This window comes from Artemia franciscana, unplaced genomic scaffold (assembly GCF_032884065.1).
Source record: "Artemia franciscana unplaced genomic scaffold, ASM3288406v1 PGA_scaffold_1179, whole genome shotgun sequence".
NCBI classification, from domain to species: Eukaryota; Metazoa; Arthropoda; class Branchiopoda; order Anostraca; family Artemiidae; genus Artemia; species Artemia franciscana.
In genome coordinates, this window is record NW_027062617.1 from 848,764 (window position 1) to 868,845 (window position 20,082).

A 20,082-nucleotide genomic window follows, 5' to 3' on the forward strand; every position below is an offset into this window, starting at 1 on the left:
TTTTTCTCCAATTTCATCTTATTAAAAAAAAATTATAATTGCCATTTTGTTAAAAATAGTCCAAAATTCAAATTATTATAACATAAGGGGTTGAAAAATCTTCCCTAGCCCCCGTCGCCGGGATTTTAACTTATGCTAGTTGCCCATTATTGGAAGATTAAGCTCTGTGGAAGGGGTGGTTGTATTAACTTTGGAGGTGGCTCATTCGATCGGAAATTGCCACTTCTAACTCTTTTTTAAGAGTCAAATGTGATCAATAGCGAATTGACCCACTCCCCGCTTTCCCAAAGGGTATCCCGTCAGAATTTGGGGAAAGCCATTTTGTTCAAAATAGTTCATAGATTACATAACTATGCTTCCAGGGTTTACCCTCCCAGCCTCGGGGAAATGGCTCTGAGTTCTGGATCTTAATTATTGTTTCTTTGATACTTTCCTTAATTTGATATTTGGATTTAACGATTTACGCGGTTTACGGTGGCTTCGGTTTACGGTGCGAGGGCTGTAAGTTATGAAAGTTGCTCATTGTTACTTTGATACTTTGTTTACTTTGATACCTTATTAACTTTGATCCTTTTTTTTTACTTTGATAATTTTCTACTTTGATATTGTTACTTTGATACTAGTTTTGATACTTTGATGAAAGTTTGATGTTGAAAAAAAAAATCTTATTTTGAAATAAGGAGTTTTGTAAAATCTTGAATTTTTTTGCAATCAAAAAGGAACAAAAACTACTTTAAAAAACTTTCCGAAAGTTTTTAACCCCTTCTTTCGATTCTTTCCAAAAAAATTGGGGTCATGGACTTCTAATGAATGGTGTCTTCACTACAAACAAGAGTATGGCAACTGCCCTTTTCCCAAACGGTAAAAGTATCATTTTCTTACTTAATTAACCAATTATCTTACTTAGAATTATCATTCTCTTAATTAAGTGGCTACAAAGCTCTGCGAATTTTTTCTTGTGATTATTGTGAGAACAGAACTCAAAGACAAGTGAGAATTGGATTAAGGATTGGTTGTTAGACCACGGTCGTCTTCAGGGAGTAGGGGTATATGTACTTCTAATGAACAGGGTCTTCACTACAAGCAAGAGAATAGCTACTGCCCGTTTCCCTAACGGTAAAAGCATCATTCTCTTGCTTAAATGACCAATTTTCTTACTTTGCCATTCTCTTACTTCAGTGGCTACAAATTTCTGCAAAATTAGTTTACATTTTTTTTTATAATAATAGAGAAAACAGAATTCAAACGCAAATTGGCTGTGATAATTCAAAGTGTGGCATATGCCATTTTTGTAACTTTTCAGTAGAGCCCAAAAATGGGAAATAGTTTGTTGGCTGTGGTTTTGTGACGGATGGGGCTAATGGAGATAAAGGGAACATTCTCTAAACAAACGTTTTATGCTCTTTTCAGTTGTATAGATTAAATTCATTTATCTCGAATGAATTCAAAATCATTCGATTTTATAGCCTATTTGTCTTTTTTCCTCGACATAAAAAGGAGGCAAACGCCAGGTCCCCATGTTTTAACTCCATAAGATAATCCTCTTCTGTCATTTTGAATTGCAGCAAGACCTAAAGAAATCTGGCCATTCTTTTGCACTATCAGATATACCTGCCTTTGAGAATTGTTTTGATGCGTAATTTATCTTTGAGCCCCCCCCTGGTCGAAATTCGAGAGGTTTCAACGGAAGTCTTAATTAATGGCGTATGTCTCCCTCTTCCTTGACCAAAAAAGAAGGAAACCCCAATATCCCCATGTTGTAACTCCACAAGATAATCCTAATCCTTTCATTGAGAAGTGTAACAAGACCATAAATATGGCGAATTTGTTAACACTATCAGTAGAGCTGCCTCCAAACTCAATTTCATGTTTAATTTACCTTCAACCCTCGTTCTGTTGAAGTTCAAGATACTTTATTCAGCCTTCCTTTTTCGTACTAGCTTCCTTTTTTCTTTCCCTTGGATCATTTCAAAATCAATTGCAATATCCTGCCGGAATGTGGCTATTTTTGTTCATTCTATTGGACTGGGCACATCTGAACCTTCTTTTGGTATCCAATTTCCTAAAGACCATCGTTTTATGGAAGTACTTTGAAACTCAACATGTAATGACTCTACCTATTTGTAGTCTCTTCTTTCTCTTTTTGTAATCTAGGATTTAAGATAATATAATTGTTTTCATTCAAATAATACAAAGGTGAAAAATAAGAAACTCAATCATTGACACAACTTTTTGAAAGAACTTCGAATGATACAAAAGTAAAATATTATGAACAAAATAATCACACAATCTCTTTGTAAGAGTGAAAGATGTACATGTACAAGACGCACAAAAGTGATGAGATTCAAAAAATGACGAAACAAGTTTACGCTTCGGCGTATTCCAGGACGAAAAATATTTTTATTGTGATTAACGCAAAATTCTATTTACGCCACTTTTTAGTCGAATCTACAAGAAGGATGAATAGTGAAGTAGCTTATTTTGTTGTTGTTTAAATATCATCCCTTTGGCATCCTTCAAAACACGTGGTTAGATCAGATGTCCCTTCATTCACTTGTAAGTCAATCCAAAATACTGATTTCCATTGGCAAATCATTCATACGCTTCGATTTCTGTTTCAGGAAATCAGACTTTGCAAAACTTTGACTCTTTGTTTGACTCTTTCTCTCAACTCTACTTTTTAAAACAGTAAAAATCTTTAGCGTAAAGAGCGGGGCGTTGAGAAACGAACAGCCCCTTTCATATACGGAGTATTTTCTGTTCGTTTGAAGTTTTAATGTCGCTCCTTACTTTCAGTTAAAAAAAACTATTTTTTTTTAGTTTCTGAACGTTTTCGAATAAGTGCATGTTTTGATTTCGGCTCTCCGCACATAAATAATTAAAACGAAATTTACATATTAATTTTTTTTGGCTAAACGGCTTTCTCATGGTTTTGATAGGACGATTTTGAGAAAAAAAGGAGCGCGGGAGTAGGCCTAGTTACCCTCCAATTTTTTGGTTATTTAAAAAGGCAACTAGAGCTGTTAACTTTTTACAAACGTTTTTATTAGTAAAAATATGCGTAACTTACGAATTAACTTATGTAACAAACTTCTATATTCTTATGTTTTTATCACTTATCTGCAGGGGTTCACCCCTCGTCAATACCTCGCTATCAACACTAAAGCTTAAATTTTGTCCCAGTTCCTTAAGAATGACCCCTGTTTCACAAAGGCCGCAGAACAAATAAATGAAATTAATAAAATTACTTTAGCTTGAAGAGCAAGGAATTAGGAGGAGGTGAACCCCTCATATTCGTAATAATTTCTGTTCGTTTTAATTTTTAATGCTGCTCCTTACTTTCAGTTGAAAAAACTTTTTCATATTTATTTTGTCATTGTTTTTTCAAAAAATACTAGAAAAATCCTCTGTCCCCTTCACGGAAATTTTCTTCCCCTATTACAAATTCCTCCATGGAAAGTTCCCCTCCCCATTACCCGTTCCCCTCAACCCTCCCCCCCCAACCAAAAAAATTCTCCTGAAAGCGTCTGTACACTTCCCAATAACCATTACTATATGAAACAAATAATTGAAGAAAAAACGGGTTTAATTTTTTTAAATAAAGCAGTGACAACAAAATAAAATAAAAACTACACTTTAACTAACAAAAAATAAAAATACTCCGAATATTTCGGCCCCACCTCCGGGAGCCTTTCTCAACGGGAAAAAAAAAACAAAAAGGGAGAAAATTACAACAATTTAGGACTATTTTTGAGACATTTTAAAATTGCCACGACAACTAAACCAAACCAAAAATATAAACAATCAAATATAAAAGAAACAAGAACTCACATTTTTAAAAACAAACACTCCCGCACTTGACTGTAACTTTAGAAAAAACTGCAATAATTGTTTCTATTGGCACTTTCCTCTGCCACAATCGCTGTATAAATGGGGATCTATCAAAAATGAAAAATATAAATACTTGTAACAATACGAAAAAGAGGTCACCCAACCCCCAAATCCAATCAAAATCTTACAGGTTAATGAAACACAATTATGAATTATAAATTGAATGGATTTTTTCATTTGCTATTATAGCTGCCGTCCGTTGACTTCTTACAGCATTGACCATGCTTTGACCTCCGTTCGCAAGGTTATTACTTGTTTCAGGACAATTATGCAAATCAATACTCATTGAAGTTTTTGGCTGGTCTTTAATTAAACTACTATAAATTGAATTTATTTTAAATTCCCCCTCATCTCTATTGATACTAATACCCCCATAGATAATCTTTTTTATTTCTATAATTTCTCTGAAACTTTGTAAAAGTCCTACAGACTTATCAATAATTTTTGTCTGATCAAATAAAATACTATGATGAGGAAAATTATACACGTGACCAGCTATAGCGGATTCAAAAGTATCAGGTTTTTTATTTTGTCTTAGCGAGCAATCTATCGCATATTTGTGTTGCTGTAGCCTATTTTTTAAGTTCTGCTGTGTTCTACCTACATAAAATTTACCACAAGAGCATGGAATTTTGTATACCCCCTGTTGTATATTTCTTGGAACTTTATCTTTTCCGTTATTTAGCCATGAGCTTATATTTTGTCCTGATTTAAAAGCTGTTTTTATATTATGTTTTTTTAATTCTTTCCTTAATTTCTGTGACAACCTTGGGATATAAGGCAAAGTTATGTAATTTGGTTTTTGATTTGATTCATTTTCTTCTAATTTTACAGGTTCCAGTAACTTTTTTTCCTTTTTTCAATTATTTGAGAAATCAAATATCTCAGAATCTTGATCCGGTGACTTTGGGAAAAATTAAGCGCGGGAGGGGGCCTAGACGCCCTCCATTTTTGTTCACTTTAAAAGGCACTAGAATGAGCCCTTTTGTGACATTCTATGACCACTGGGTCGATACTATCACCCCTGGAAAATAACAAAAAACAGAAAAAACAAATAAACACGCATCCGTGATCTGTCTTGTGGCAAAAAACACAAAATTCCACATTTTTGTAGATAAGAGCTTGAAACTTCTACTGTAGTATTCTCGGATACACTGAATCTGATGGTGCGATTTTCGTTAAGATTCTGTGACTTTTAAGGGTGTTTCCTCCTATTTTCTAAAATAAGGCAAATTTTCTCAGGCTCGTAACTTTTGATGGGTAAATCTAAACTTGATGAAACTTAAATATTTAAAGTCAGCATCAAAATGCAATCCTTTTGATGTAACTATTATAAAAATTATAAAGATTCCGGTTTTTATAGTTTCGGTTGCTATTGAGCCAGGTCGCTCCTTACTACAGTTCGTTACCACGAACTGTTTGAAACGCCCTTACTAATCTGCAATTCGGCTTGACGATATTTTATGTGAAATTCAAGTAGCCAGCGCATCATTTTTTTGGTCCAACCCTCTCATCCATTCCCGTTCACACCACCTTTTTCAAGCGGTGAATAAATGGAATTTTTAGCTTCTTTTTCTCGTTAGACTGCCCATGGATCCGGTGGAATCTTTTTTGAGGGCAGCATTGAACTCCAGGAAGTGTTTCAACAGAGCACACTCTACCGCTTGTAACAACTACTTACCACAAGAGTTCTATTTGAACAGATTTTTGTTATGGATTTTTATCATTTTTAACGGAAAATTTGACGGATTTTTCGTTCTCAGTCGTAAGAATTTTACGGATTTTTGGCCTACCAGAACAGAAAACTTTCCATCATGAAGTGGAGACACTAAATGGTCGTTAAACCCTCAACTCCTCTCTTGCTAAAAACTTGCTAAAAACTAGGAACAAACCATAGTGTTGCTTTTTCAAAACAGTTACAAATCCTGAAGTACCAAGGAAGTCACCTTGAAGTAAAAAAGACAATTTTTTGCTACCTGGACCCATCTCAGCCTGTGGTAAATAAAAGTGCGACATATGCCATTTTGGTCAAAATGATTTATGTGTGTTTCGTGGGTAAAATCAGCACGTAGCACCGATTTGTGCAGTCAGAACTGTCCTATTTTGTACCATTACGAAGATAAAAAAAGGGACATATGCAAGTTTTAACACAAGAGGATTATTTTATAAAGCTATTATTTGTCTCCTTTTCGTGATTTTTCTTTGCTGATTTCAAGAGTGCAAAGTTTACGGCAGTATCATATTTTTTGTCAGTGTTGCCAAGTTGAGCCATGAAAACAAATAAGCGAAACTGATTAGCTAACCTTACCAATACTTTTCATCCGTTAAAATTCTCTCAAATTCGCAATTATTTGATTTCAAAGACAACTGTTCGCTCAAAGGAAAACCAAACCTTCTTGAGCTGTTTTGCACCAAATTTTTAGCTGACTTTTTACTCAATTTTCATAGAAATTTTTTCTTTTTTGATTTGAAGCCCGCTACTATCAGAAACTGCATACCTTATGTGGAAATATTTTTCAAAATTTAAAATTCTCGATTTTTCGCTATTTTCTAAGATATATACAGCTGTGTAAGTTCTCACTTAATCAATTTAACAGTCAGATTTAATCTACACTGTTCGTGGTGCTTAAGGACAATTTTCCGGGAAATTTCCTTTAAATATTACCGTGTGAGGCTGTACCGCCCACAATTCATGCATTGTCGTTTTAATATTTTTATTCGAAGAAAAAATTATATAAAAAGTGATGAAATTTAATTAGGTTCCCACAGTTAAAGTATGAGTAATAGCAATCAGATCATTGCCACGGTCAATGACACTTTGGTGTAAATTCAACCACAAAAAAATGTGAATCTTCAAAGCCAAAGAGGTATTTACGAATTTAACCACAAGATTTCATGATTGATATATTATCAGCCTTGGAAGGTTATTTTGTGTAACATTTATGTACCGTTTAATTTGTTTTGTTTTTTTTTTCTTTTTTTTCAATATAATGACATCAATTACAAATCTGATAGACTAAATGTCTTATATTCATTATTTTTTAGTTTTAAGAAGACTTCTACTTTTCTCATTTCATCATGTTTTAGAAGATTCGAATTAAAAACCAGTATCTTAGCATTTTGAAAAAAAAACAAGATTTCTCCGTAACCTGCTAATTCCATGTATGCACTACCTGACTGAGATGTAATTCAGCCGTTTACACTGTGTTGGAAAAATCTAATGAGCCAAAAAGGCAGTATCTGCCATTCAGTTACGCCTTATGCCATCCTGCAACTAACGCAATCCTGTTGATTTCCACTCTTGAAGGAGACAATGCTTCGAATATAATATACTACTTCTTTCTGCTTCTTATACTGCTTTTGTCTAAAGATTTGACCTCGTTTCTTATGTAAGGGAAATTTGATACCTTAAGGACGTATACAATGGCTTTCTTGTAAAAAACACTAATTTGTTTAACTGAAACTAGGTCAAAGTGGTTATAACTGACTTTACTTTTCAAACCTCTGAATTTGCGCAGGTTTAACTTGGTTTAAATGATACTGGATTGACTAATTTTTTTTCGAATAAATTACCGAATATGAGAGTATAGGTGTCAGCACCCTAACAAAGTCGTTTTCCGCTATTCTATGAAGTTAGATTTTAGTCCAATACCGCCTTTTGACGGATATCACCCCAGTAGAGTTTTATTATTTTCATTTAGAATATACTGAAATTCACTGAATATATTTATAATATACTGAGCTTTTAGAATGTAGTATTTTTATTGCTATAAGATTCTTATTCTATATAATTGGCAAGTGTCCCAGCCAATCACTGATCTAAAAGCAATCGCGTGATGTTATAAGGTGAGTAAACCAAAATGAGTATTTTTACAGTCAGCAAGTTTTTGGATGCTTACAACCGAGTATACGTTTTTACTGTTATTTCTTATGTCTAAATTTTCATGTTGTTTTTACAGCTTAATAAAAGTATGGAAGAATAGGAAGACGAGTCTGCGAACCTGTCCGAAGCCACAGTGATGGCTGCGGTCAAGTATGGCTATGAAACCATGTTTTAAGAAATTACGAATGCTTAAAATTGGTCAGATTCGAGATTATCAAGCTGCTGTTTTTGCGTATCGATGTTGCAATGATGTATGTCCTCCAGTTTTTACCAGTTTTTTCGAATAAATCGTTCACTCCATGGGTATGAGACTAGAGAGGCACATAATTTTATTGTTAAGTACCGAGACACGACAAGTGCAGCTTTCGGAATTAGGTATTTAGCTCCGGCTTTTTGGAATGATATCCCAGCTGGCATTAGGGAGGCGGAACATATTGGGTCGTTTAAAGTAAAATTAAAAAAAACATTTATTGGGAGTGGGGAGTTAATTTTTTTCTTTTTATATATATTTATATATTATTATTGTTAGCCTTTTTTATACATATTCTGGTGTTAAGGGGTAATTGAGTGAGAGTGTTTTTGTCCTTCTTTAATATTTGTTTTTTTTTAATTAATTAGGTTGAGAATTAGAGGATTGCAGCCGTCCAATATCAGGCTGTTTGAGCCTTTCCCCGGTAGTTGTGTGTGTTTATAGTTTTTGTAATTTAGTAGTTAATAAATAGTTCAATTCGAAACGTGGGTAGGAAGAAGACAAATGGTTAGTTAGGTGTATTCCCGAAAAACTATCTACGGATTGTTTTGAGTACCCGTCAGACTGACCGTATTCCAAACAGTAAGCCTAAGCTATACGAAAAATATGACCCTAGTCCACTTTCTCGGACTATAATGATAAAAAAGTAGAAATGGCTAGGATATATTTTGTGGATGAAAGAGCTAACACATAGCTGAATATTGTCCTTCTCGGCCACCCATCTATGGCAAAACCCAAATCAGGTCTTCTCCGAATGGGGTGGGATAAGGTCGAAAGAAAAGATTTAAAGGAAATTAGAACTTCTTGGGAGAGTGTAAAGAGGGAAGCTCTGAATAAACTGGGATTGAGGAGGAGCGCGCACTGCTATGTTCGCCTGAGGTGGCTTGTTGTTATAGTGAGTTGTCAGTATTAGTAAACACTGTTTTGTCTCACGGTTGAGTGATCGAGTTGAAACCTACTGAAAAAGTATATTTTTTATTAATTTTATCTTCCTGTACTGGCCAAAAGGTCTGAAGGCTGTAACTAAATAAAAGTAAATTAAATATTTTGACACTATGACTAATAGACATCTTCGGTGAAATATAAAGACAATTTTATTTTATCAATGAGTTTTCGAGTGAGATATATTTCTGTTTTTTTTTTTTTAGTTTTTGAATTATATTTTGTCGATGACGGCTATTAATCGTATTGCCAAAATATTCGCTTAATTTCGATCACCGTCTTCAGAAAGAAGGTATAAGAATAAAATTGACAGAAAACTGTTGTTTAAAAATTTATTAGTTATCAGATTGCCTAGATCTTTCCATTCGATTTTACAAAAATATATTCAGATTGCGTAGCTAAGGGTTTCAGTGCCCAGGGACAATTTCAGGGTTTTTGTGCCCCCTCCCAACATCAATAGCACAAAAAATAGATAAAAAATCTACTAACATGGTTGAATTGGGAGATGAATTAAATAAAAAAAAAGAGTCGTTTCAGCCAAAAGTAAGGAGCGAAATTAAACCTGAAAACGAACAGAAGTTACTCTGTATATGAAAGGGGCTGTTTCCTCGTCAATGCCCCGCTTTTTAAGCTATGATTTGACCCTTTCTCACAACTCTACTTTTTATAAAAATAAAAAAAAAACTTTAGAGTAAAGAACGGGGCGTTGAAGAGGGAACAGCCCTTTTCATACACCGGGTAATTTCTGTTTGTTTTAAGTTTTACTGTTGCTCCTTACCTCCAGTTGAAAAAAACTACTTTTTTTTATTTAATATCGGGACGTTTTTGAATTAATACATGTTTTGATTTTGGTTATCCGCACAGGAATAATTAAAACGAAATTCGCATAATAACTTTGTTTTGGCTAAATAGTTTTCTCATAATTTTGATAGGACAATTTTGAGAAAAGGGGTAGGGGAGGAGCCCTAGTTGCCCTTAAATTTTTTAGCTACTTAAAAAGGCAGCTAGAACTTTTAATTTTTTTACGAACGTTTTTGTTAGTAATAAATATACAAAACTTGCGACCTGACTGACATAACGACCTTTTACATTCATATACTTTTATTACGTATATGAGAGGGTTCGCCCCCTTGTTAATATCTTGCTTTTTACGCTAAAGCTTAAATTTTATCCCAATTCCTTAAGAATGGCCCCTGAATCACAAGTTAAAAAATCACAAGTTGTAATTTTAAATAGTTAAAATTACAAAAAATGCTTAGCGTAAAGATCAAGATATATAAGAGGAGATGAGCCTCCTCATATGCGTAATAATTTCTGTTCGTTTTAAGTTTTAATGAAGCCCCTTACATCCAGTTGAAAAAAAACTTTTCATATTTAGTTTTTCATTGTTTTCTCTTTAAGAATGCTTGAAAATCCTGCTCTCACTTCATGGAAATTCTCTTCCCCTACGAAAAATTCTCCATGGAAAGATAATCCCACTTAACCCCCTCCCCTCGACCCCCTCCCCCTACTATAAAAATCACCCCGAAAACGTCTTTACACTTCCCAATAACCATTGCTATATGTAAACGATGGTGAAAGTTTGCAGCTTGCAGCCCCTCCCCCAGGGACTATGAGGGTGTAAGTCAGCCCCAAAGACATAGTTATTAAGTGTTTCGACTATATTGAACAAAATGGCTATCTCAAAATTTTTATCTGGTGACTTTGGGAAAAAAGAGCGTGGAGGGGGCTAGGTTCCCTCCAATTTTTGGGTCACTTACAAACATATGAAAACAAAGAAAGGAAATAATAAATGAAAAGAGAAAAAACAAATAGGTGAAAAACGAGGATTTTATCAGCCAGTAGCAAAATATGAAAAACAAATTTCGACAAGGACCTCCGCCAAGTCGTCCTCAGTACTCAAAAAAAAAGAAAGAGGATAAAAAGAAACAAAGAAGAAAAAGCAGCAAAATCTAACCTTTTTAAGTGAACTGCACGAGAGGAAAAAAGACACTGAATTAAACAACAAAAACCAACTTGAAATCAATGAAAGAGAAGTTATCAATTTATAATAATTTAATATTAAAAGACTCTATGAATATTTTCGCCCAGTCTAATTTAAGACAACCTGTCCGCATATCTAATGAAAACCGAAATTGTAGAATTGTATGTTTTACTGGTGGCAAATATGTAACAGCCTAGTGGCATTTTCAAATAGCAGGGAAGGTACTAATCTCAAATCGATTTGTAAAAAGGAAGGGTATAAAACTGTAGATAGTTTTAACACAGGATACATCCAGTAGTAAATCGGTTGGACAAGTAAATTGCATAATAAATGAAAGAAAAAGTTTAATGGGAGTGCTTCTAAAGAAAAGAATAAAAGATATAGGTATAAGCGTTATTAAGGGGCTCAAAAGGATTCTTTGGATTAAACTGTCTCGGTAATATGTTTTAGCCCAGAATTAATGAGTTTTGAGTAAGGGGTAGGTTTGGATATCCTTAAACTAAACTATTATAAACATATAAAGCACTCCTGAGTAATACGTAAAGGACTTTAAATCCTAAGGCAAAGTTTTGAGGTGCCTGGCTAGAAAATGCAAAATCTTGTCGAGGACGATGGTCATAAATGCTTATTTATTTGTTGGTTGGTATTTTTCGGAGTTTCCATAGATGATTTTATTAAACAATCAGTAATAGAACATCAGAAAAAGTTATAAGATAAAAAATACGGCATTAGTATTTCTCCTGGTACCCATTTAGGGCTGGGTCGACTCTGGCTGACCTTACAGAGTCACACCACTGACCCCCGTCCCAAACTAAATAATTGGATACGCTAGGATGCAAACCCTCGGTCTCTCAGACAAAGGGTCCTGAATCCAGCGCACCAATCCACTCGGCCTGAAATCAGAAAAGGCCAATCCACATCAGAAAAGAATAAAGTAAAATAAAATGGGAGTTCCAGAGCTGGTTTAAGTATTAAAAAGGTCATTATTTTGAAAACTGCCATTTCTGACATATTGTGACACAAAAAAAAAAAAAATGCCCAAGTATGACTGACTGGGAGTTCAAGGATAGTCAGCCGATGTAGAGCCATTCGCAAGCCTTCCACTTGCATAGGTCATCTTTCACCATGATGGTGTATTCATCCTGTACCAGATAAAGATGAACGGATATTATTAAAATCTTTTTTATTAAGTTTATTCAATTGAGGCTTCATTAATCTATACACAGACTTATAGCTATGGGGAGGGGTTGAAATTATTAACCTAGTATGGAGAGGGATCAGTAGGTAGTAATCTGGTTGGGAGTGCTTTAAGCCCCAAGATTGAAAATTCTATACCAGTGTGTGCCGAATTTTTGTGGTAAAGGCTTAGGTAAATATGGCGGAAGGATTGAAATCCAACTATTCTTCATTTGGAGGAATAAAAAAACTAAAGGTTAAAAAAATGAAGAAAACAGAGCATTTGGACTGTGGTTTGATTTTTCTTTTTTTTTTTTTTTTTTTTTTTAGAAGTCTTTTGATCAAGTTATGGGTACAAATAGTCCCCCTTCCCACATTTATGCATGAATTTCACTGTAGTTAAAGCTTTTTCTTCGAAACTATTTTGGATTCAAGTCGTATGTGTTACTCAGCACGAACATTAAGAAAAATCAACTTCACTTTGTAAAACCTCTCAGAATCCAAGTTCTCACGCATTTTTGGTAAAAAAAAACTGTTTAATTCTTTAACCTTGACTAAAACTAAATCCCACCAAGTTGCTAGGTCTTTACGAATTCATGACATTGGACATTTTACCTAATGCTTAGTGCAGCGAATAAGGAGTGAAGCTTTGAACAGATTTTGGCGGAGGAGGAGTTTGCACAGCTGTTTATATTCTATTGGCATGATGCTGCGATGAGTTTTTAGCAGCAGTTTTGTAGCACAAACAGTAGACAAGTGGTATGAAACATAGATCACTCAATCCCCAGCTACTATAGTATTGACAAAAACTGGTATACTTTATTGATATTTGTTTTAGTGACAACTTTTAGTGCTATGAATTAAGTCATAGGAAATACAAGGCAAATGTTGCTTAAGAAACTTTTGGCAAAAACTCCCGCTGTTGCCATAACAGCTGATTTATTTATCATTGAGATTAAACCCTTTTCACTACCGTACATTAACAGTTTGAAAGTTTGTAGATTAAAACAAAGCAATTTTCACTATTTTAGTGAAAATTTTGCTATTTTGCGTGTTTAGAAATCCTAATAAGCCAGTAGCTTCTTTCTCCTCGGGTGTAGGCGCCAGGATTCGAAAGCTAGTGGAACAGAGAAAGCCTCAGACCTTGGACGAATAAATTAAGTTTTTTTAAGCTCTCGTCAATAATTAAAAAAAGTATATATGGGTTTTCCCTGTTAGCTAGCGATTATATATTTTACGATATATATCTTACCTTTTCAAAGCAAGGCCCAAAGAATTATCTTTTTCAACATTAAAATTAAAATACTTGTTAGATTTTAAGCCTGACTTTTTAATCGTGATTTTCACTAAAATCGGTACTGTGGTATCTGGTTCAATTCTCATTCAGTCTAAAATTGGGTAATAGCTTGCTCAAAGGTACTTAATGTAGGCCTATAGCTTAGTAAACACAATTTTTATAAAGAGGGTGGTATCTGACAAAAACTTCTTTCTAGTAAGCATCTATGCGATAGGCTTAATTCGATTTATTTCTCATGAAAAGAGAGCAGTTTCTCAAATCAACAAAACTAGCTGGTAATCAATAAGTTAAAATTAGATAAGTTGAAATTTTCGAAAAACTCACGAGTATCAGGATAAAAATCTTTTTCTTTAATCGTATAAATAAAAATAAATACCGAAACAAAAAAAAAATCAAAATCACAAAACTGGCATTCTATCAAAAATCACCTCCACCCCCCGAATTTAAATTGTCTATGGCTATCTACCTTCTAAATCACTTTGATCAAAGGCTTTTGGAAAATCATTCACTGAGTTTAAGAGAACATCAAGTTCTTTTAACATATTTAAAGGATCACTAAGTGATGAAATCAAAGTTTTCTTTGGAATTTCATTTTCAGTGACTTTGGTTTTAGAAATTGTTCCGCTTTGAGTAATATCCACAGAATGAGTATCGTTGTTAGCTGAGAATTTCAAGTAATTTTTTTCATTATTTAGGCTATTAGTTCTGGTAACTGAGAAATCATTGGTATCCAAGCTGTTTTCCATGGTTATCATAGGTATTTGTTCCAGGCCTTCTGTTTCCTTAAGATCTGTCAAGCCTTCTGTTGTTCCAGTAACTGTGAGATCTTCCCTTGACATAGCCCCCCAATCAATTTCAATGACATCACTATTTACATGATTTTGACTTGTGCTTAATCTTTCTTTTTGTCCGGAGGGCCCGGTAATATTATTAGTCGTCAGATGTGTAAGTGTCTCAGTCTCGGTTGTATAACCAGCAGTATTTGTCTCATCTTCGGGTGATTCTGTTATATTTTCTTTAATATCTTCTGAGCCTCCAATATCTGAGAATTCTGTTACACTTACAATTAACAAATCATCCCAGTTTTTCGTTGTAGACACGTCAAGAAGCTCTTCATTGGAAGCAGCACCAAGGTCAATTTCAATAACGTCACCATTTTCACTATTTTGACTATTAGATGTATCTGTTGGCCCAATAGGCTCGGCATTACTATGAGTTGTCAGCTCTGTTAATAGATCATTGTCGGTGGCATAACCAGCATGGCTTGTTTCGTTTTTTCTAAGATCTGTTATTTCTTCTCTAATACCTTCTGAGTCTAAAACACCTGAGAATCCTATTAAACTTACAGTTAACAAATCATCCAGTTTTTTCGTTGTGAAAATGTCAAATAGCTCTTCATTGGAAGCGGCACCAATAACGTCACCATTTTTGAATTGTAAGTAAACAATTCGATTAGTAATAAATATGTCTGTTTGTTTAGTAGCATTGAGATTACCATGAGCTGTCAGCTGTGTAAATACATCACTCTTGGTGACATAACCAGCAGTACTTGTCTCGTCTTTTAGTGGTTCTATTATTTTTTCTGTACTACCTTCTGAGCCTCCAGTACCTGAGAATTCTGTAACACCTAAAGTTAACATATCATCTAGATTTTTTGTTGTGAAAACATCAAGAAGCTCTTCATTGGAAGTGGCACCAAGATCGATTTCAATAGCATCACTGTTTTCGTCATTTTGATTACTGTCAAAAGTCACTGTTTGTTCAGTAGTCTCAATATTAATGTCTGTCGTCAATTCAGTAAATATTTCAGTAATGGGCTCGGCATTACTTTGAGTTGTCAGCTTTGTAAATACACCACTCTCGGTGGCATAGCCGGCAGTACTTGTATCGTCTTTTGTTGGTTCTGTTATTTCTTCTGTACTACCTTCTGAGCCTCCAATACCTGAGAATTCTGTTACCCCTAAATTTAACATATCATCCAGATCTTGTGTTGTGAAAATATCAAGAAGCTCTTCATTGGAATTGGCACCAAGATCGATTTCAATAGCATCACTATTTTCGTCATTTTGATTACTGTCAAAAGTCACTGTTTGTTCAGTAGTCTCAATATTAATATCTGTCGTCAATTCAGTAAATATTTCAGTAATGGGCTCGGCATTACTTTGAGTTGTCAGCTTTGTAAAAACATCACTCTCGGTGGCATAGCCGGCAGTACTTGTATCGTCTTTTGTTGGTTCTGTTATTTCTTCTGTACTACCTTCTGAGCCTCCAATACCTGAGAATTCTGTTACCCCTAAATTTAACATATCATCCAGATCTTGTGTTGTGAAAATATCAAGAAGCTCTTCATTGGAATTGGCACCAAGATCGATTTCAATACCATCACTACTTTCGTCATCTTGATTAGCGTCAAAAGTTTCTATTTGCCCAGTAGTCTCGGTGTTACTGCCAGTTGTAAATTCAGTAAATATCTCATCCTCGGTAGGATAGCTTATAGTGTTGGCTTTGTGTTTTAAAGGTTCTATAATATTCTCTTCTTTTTTTTCAAAACCTGAGAAATCTTCTACACTTGCAGTTAACAAATTGTCTGGATTTTCAGTTGTGAAAATGTCGAACAAGTCTATGACACCTAGGTCAATTTCAATCACATCACTACCTTCATTATCAGGATTGTATGTTTGTTCATTTAATTCAGTAGTGTAGCCTCTCTGTTGCTCTGTTAATATTTCACTTTCTGTCGTATATTGCGGTGTGATATATTCACCAGAATTGATTTTTGTTGCTTGTTCAATAAAACCATCTTCTAAATTAAAACTGATTTGATTATTATTTAAAGCCTCTGGTAATTCCACTACATACGATACATCACTCAAAGTAGTTGTTATTCCTAGTTTTACTGAATTTTCTTTTCCAAGATCAATGGAAATCGAATCAAAAGTATTGATTTCCGGAGTTTTTTCAGTAAATGCCGACGTATTTTTTGAGTCTCCAAATGTCTCTTTCCCATCAACATCGCTTGTTTGGCCTGGATTAGTTAAAGTAGCAAATGGAAGGTCTCCTGAAGAGCCTTCGTTAAATCCCTCACCACTTCCGTCACTAGCAAGGAGGCTCTCGGTTATGGCTACCAGGTCTTGGTAGTATTCACCATAGCCGCTTCCTAGCTCATGGACAATCGAAGCACCACTTCCTGTATTGTCATCTAAGCCAGTGTACTGGGAAGAACTTTGGGTAGCTTCACTCAGATCATTGCTAAGACTCTCGAATGGGTAATTTGTTGTAAAATCTTCAGCGTCTAAAGGGGCTTCTATTTCTTTGTTAATATTGATTGATTGCTGGAACTCTGAAACAGTATTCAAAAGACCTTCTTCACTAATATCAAATAAATCATCTCTTCGGTCTTCTTCTTGAAGTCCAATGTCTACAACCCCAAGGCTAAAGATCTCACCACTACCTTCATCTTGAACAGGAGCATTATCATAAGGAGTGTGTATTAGTTTTTCCTCAAAAATATTTAACGTCACACTTTCTTTCGATTGAGCACTAGAATCTGACTCGGTGTAACCCAAGGTTTCTCTTGTCATAGAGATTCCTGAAGTAGTTTCTATTGATTCAGAAATAGAACTCATTGTGCTTAAAAAGAGAATTATGTCATCCTCGTCTTCTTCTTGACCGGACATAGGACTTCCAGATGCATCAATACTATCATCTATAATACTGGTAACATTCACTTCGAGTTTTTCACTGACATAAGATTCTAGCTCATCGACTATACTAGTTGTACTTGACTGACCGCTACTCTCTGACTGGATATTAACTGACGCTTCATTTATATTGAAAATGCCTGAACCAGATTCAACTAAATAATCAAATTCAGTCGTAGTGCTTGTAAGGAAGACAACTTCGTCTTCAGCTTCCTCTCCACTTGAAATGAAGTTTCCTGATCCGTCAATACTTTCATTATAAATACTAGCTACATCAGTTCCCAATTTTTCACTATTGGCAAATTGTATTCCATCAACAACAAAGTCACCGGAACCAGTACCCATTAGTATGTCTTTAATAGACTCCTCAATAATCCCACTACCTAGGTCACTTATGCCAAAAATTTCTTCATGAATCACAGTGGCTACATTGTTGAAACTGGTGGTGCTATTGTCTTGACCAGAAGCTTCAATAGTATCAAAGCCTTCTTGGCCAAGGTTGTCAGATTCTTGAGTAGTTACACTTAAGTCATATGCCTCGGTTTTTAAGGTAAGGAGGTTAATATCTGGTAGATTAGTTGTTACACCGGTAAAGTAAGTATTCTGGTCTATTGCTTCTTCCTTTTCTATATCATATTCTATATTATGTTCAGTGAAGGTATAACCTTCAGGGAATTCTGAACTTTGTGTAGTTGATAGAACGCTTTCCGTAAATTTGCTATTGTTGCTGATTGTCGGTTTTTCAGCTTCCAATTTTTCAGTGGCTGTTATTTCCACAATCAGTGGTGTAGCACCATCATATTTTTCAGTTATTGTCATAATATTATATTCCTTTTCATCAAATAAATCTTCAAGCTGGATTTTGGTAGTAAGCTCTACATTTTCTAGATTATCATTACTTTCTAATTCAGCTTGGGTCACTCTAATCTCATCGTACACACTAGCGTCTTGGGTTGCAGTGTTTGGAGACTCTGTCATAACTGAGACTTGATCTAAAATATTTTCGCCTTTTTCTTGAATAAAAGTTTCCTCAGTTGTAACTATTGAAACTTCCGCAGTTGATGCTGTTGGAAAAAAACTCTGATGTGTTACTTTCGTTGTGAAGTTGAATGGTCTCGGTCTCGTAAAACCCACTTCTGCAAAGAAAAAGAAAATATTAATATAATTAGGTGAGGCGCATCTATAAATTAGAATTAACACAATTCCATTGCAACTAAAGCTGCCAACCTTAAGAATTTATTAAAAAGAAGCTGATCAAAACCTCGACTTTATACCTCATAGGCAAAAGGGTCTTTCATACACTTATCCTTCTATCACTTTATATCAAATTTTTCTCTAATTTTTTATGCCAAATTTATTTCTCATGGACAGTAGAAAAATAATTTATTTGTGAAAGTAACAACGTTTATCTTAACGTCCTTCTGGGACACTTATTTTCATTGAAAAAAATATCCAAAAAGGAAAAATACCGCATTGTTTTATTTAGTTTCTTTTTAGCTTCATTTTAAGAAAATCAGTAAAATCCCCCCCCCCTTAAACTCTTCTTAATTTGCGCCACTGACGGCTTTAACTTTTAAATTGTATTTTTGCGGTAATCATCTTTTACATGGTATTTGAAGTTTTTTTTTTTATGAAACATTCCAGTTTGTAAACGTTCGTGAAAACGTATTGGCGATTTCGCAGCAGGTGTAGAAGTATCCATATGGCTGGTTTTCATGGTATAACATACGACAAACGCTTTTAGCCAAACATCGTGATAATAAAGACAGCCTGATAAAAAAGTAAGGGTAACGAATAATAAACCGGCAAAAAAGGTTTGGGTGTGGATTATTAGTACAAGATAATAATAAGATAACATTTATTTCCAATATAAAATTTTGCGAGTACAGGGCGCTAGAATAGGCTTGAAAATTAATGTGAAGAAGACTAAGTCACTAAGGCTAGGAATAAGTGAAGATGAAAAGGTGACGTTGGGTAACGAAAAGATTGATCAGGTTGGCAGCTTCACTTACCTTGGTAGTATTATTAGTAAAGACGGTGAGAGCAGTGAAGATGTTAAAAGTAGAATAGCTAAGGCTCAGGGTGTTTTTTCACAGTTAAAAAAAGTTTGGAAGAATAGAAAGATAAGTCCGCAAACCAAGATTAGAATATTGGAAGCTACAGTGATGACAGTGGTCAAATATGGTTCTGAAGCATGGCTGCCCCGAAAAGCAGATGAAAATTTACTAGATGTTTTCCAGAGACATTGCCTACGGATTGTTCTGGGTACTCAGCTGACTGACCGTATTTCAAACAGAAGGTTGTTTGAAAAATGTGGTTCAATCCCGCTTTCTAAGGCTATAACGAAAGAAAGGTTGAGATAGCTAGGCTAAAGTCTGCGGATGAAGGATGGCAGATTGCCGAAGATTGTCCTTTTTGGCCAACCGTCTGGGGCTACACAAAAAGCAGGTCGTCCTTGTCTGGGTTGGGAGGATGTCATAAATAGAGATCTAAGGGAAATGAGAACTTCCTGGGAGGGTGTAAAGAGGGAGGCCTTGAATAGATTAGGTTTTGGAGGAGCATGCGTAGCTGTGTTGGCCTCAGGCGGCCTGGTGCTGCAGTGAGTTATTATTATTATTATTAGTAGTAATATAAAATTAAAATATTCAAACGTAAATAATACACAAAATCCCCACAAAGGCTCTAAGGCCTGTCAAGGGAGGTAAAATTAAACATACTATTCAAACGGAAATTCATAAACAGTAGATAACAATAAAATACAAAACAATCATAATATAACCACTGTCTCCTCGTTACATGGCATAAACGCCAAATTTCCAGCTCCTATGCTTCAATCACCAAATCTGCCTAAAGATTCAATAGTCCACTCTTTACAAGTATTCAAAAGGCTATTGCTCAGCCGCTACTATAGGCAAAAAAGGTAAATAATACGGCATTAGACTTTACAGTCCCTACCGG

The 20,082-nt window shown here is 34.8% G+C and overlaps 2 protein-coding genes across 2 annotated transcripts in view; both read right to left on the reverse strand.

Moving 5' to 3' along the window:
• Positions 1–6,511, reverse strand: part of LOC136041188 (U-scoloptoxin(05)-Cw1a-like) — a 53,198-nt gene extending 46,687 nt beyond the window's left edge. Inside the window, exons 1-2 of the mRNA XM_065725747.1 lie at positions 6,390–6,511; positions 3,832–3,938 (exon numbers count right to left, since the gene is read on the reverse strand). The gene's annotated coding sequence lies outside the window, so the exon portion shown is untranslated. The remainder of the gene's footprint in view (positions 1–3,831; positions 3,939–6,389) is intronic.
• A 7,239-nt stretch (positions 6,512–13,750) lies between these two features.
• LOC136041199 (serine-rich adhesin for platelets-like) overlaps positions 13,751–20,082 on the reverse strand; it is a 46,086-nt gene continuing 39,754 nt past the window's right edge. The window contains exon 5 of the mRNA XM_065725772.1: positions 13,751–18,260. Within this exon, the coding sequence (XP_065581844.1) occupies positions 13,882–18,260 (4,379 nt within the window). The 3' untranslated portion in view covers positions 13,751–13,881. The remainder of the gene's footprint in view (positions 18,261–20,082) is intronic.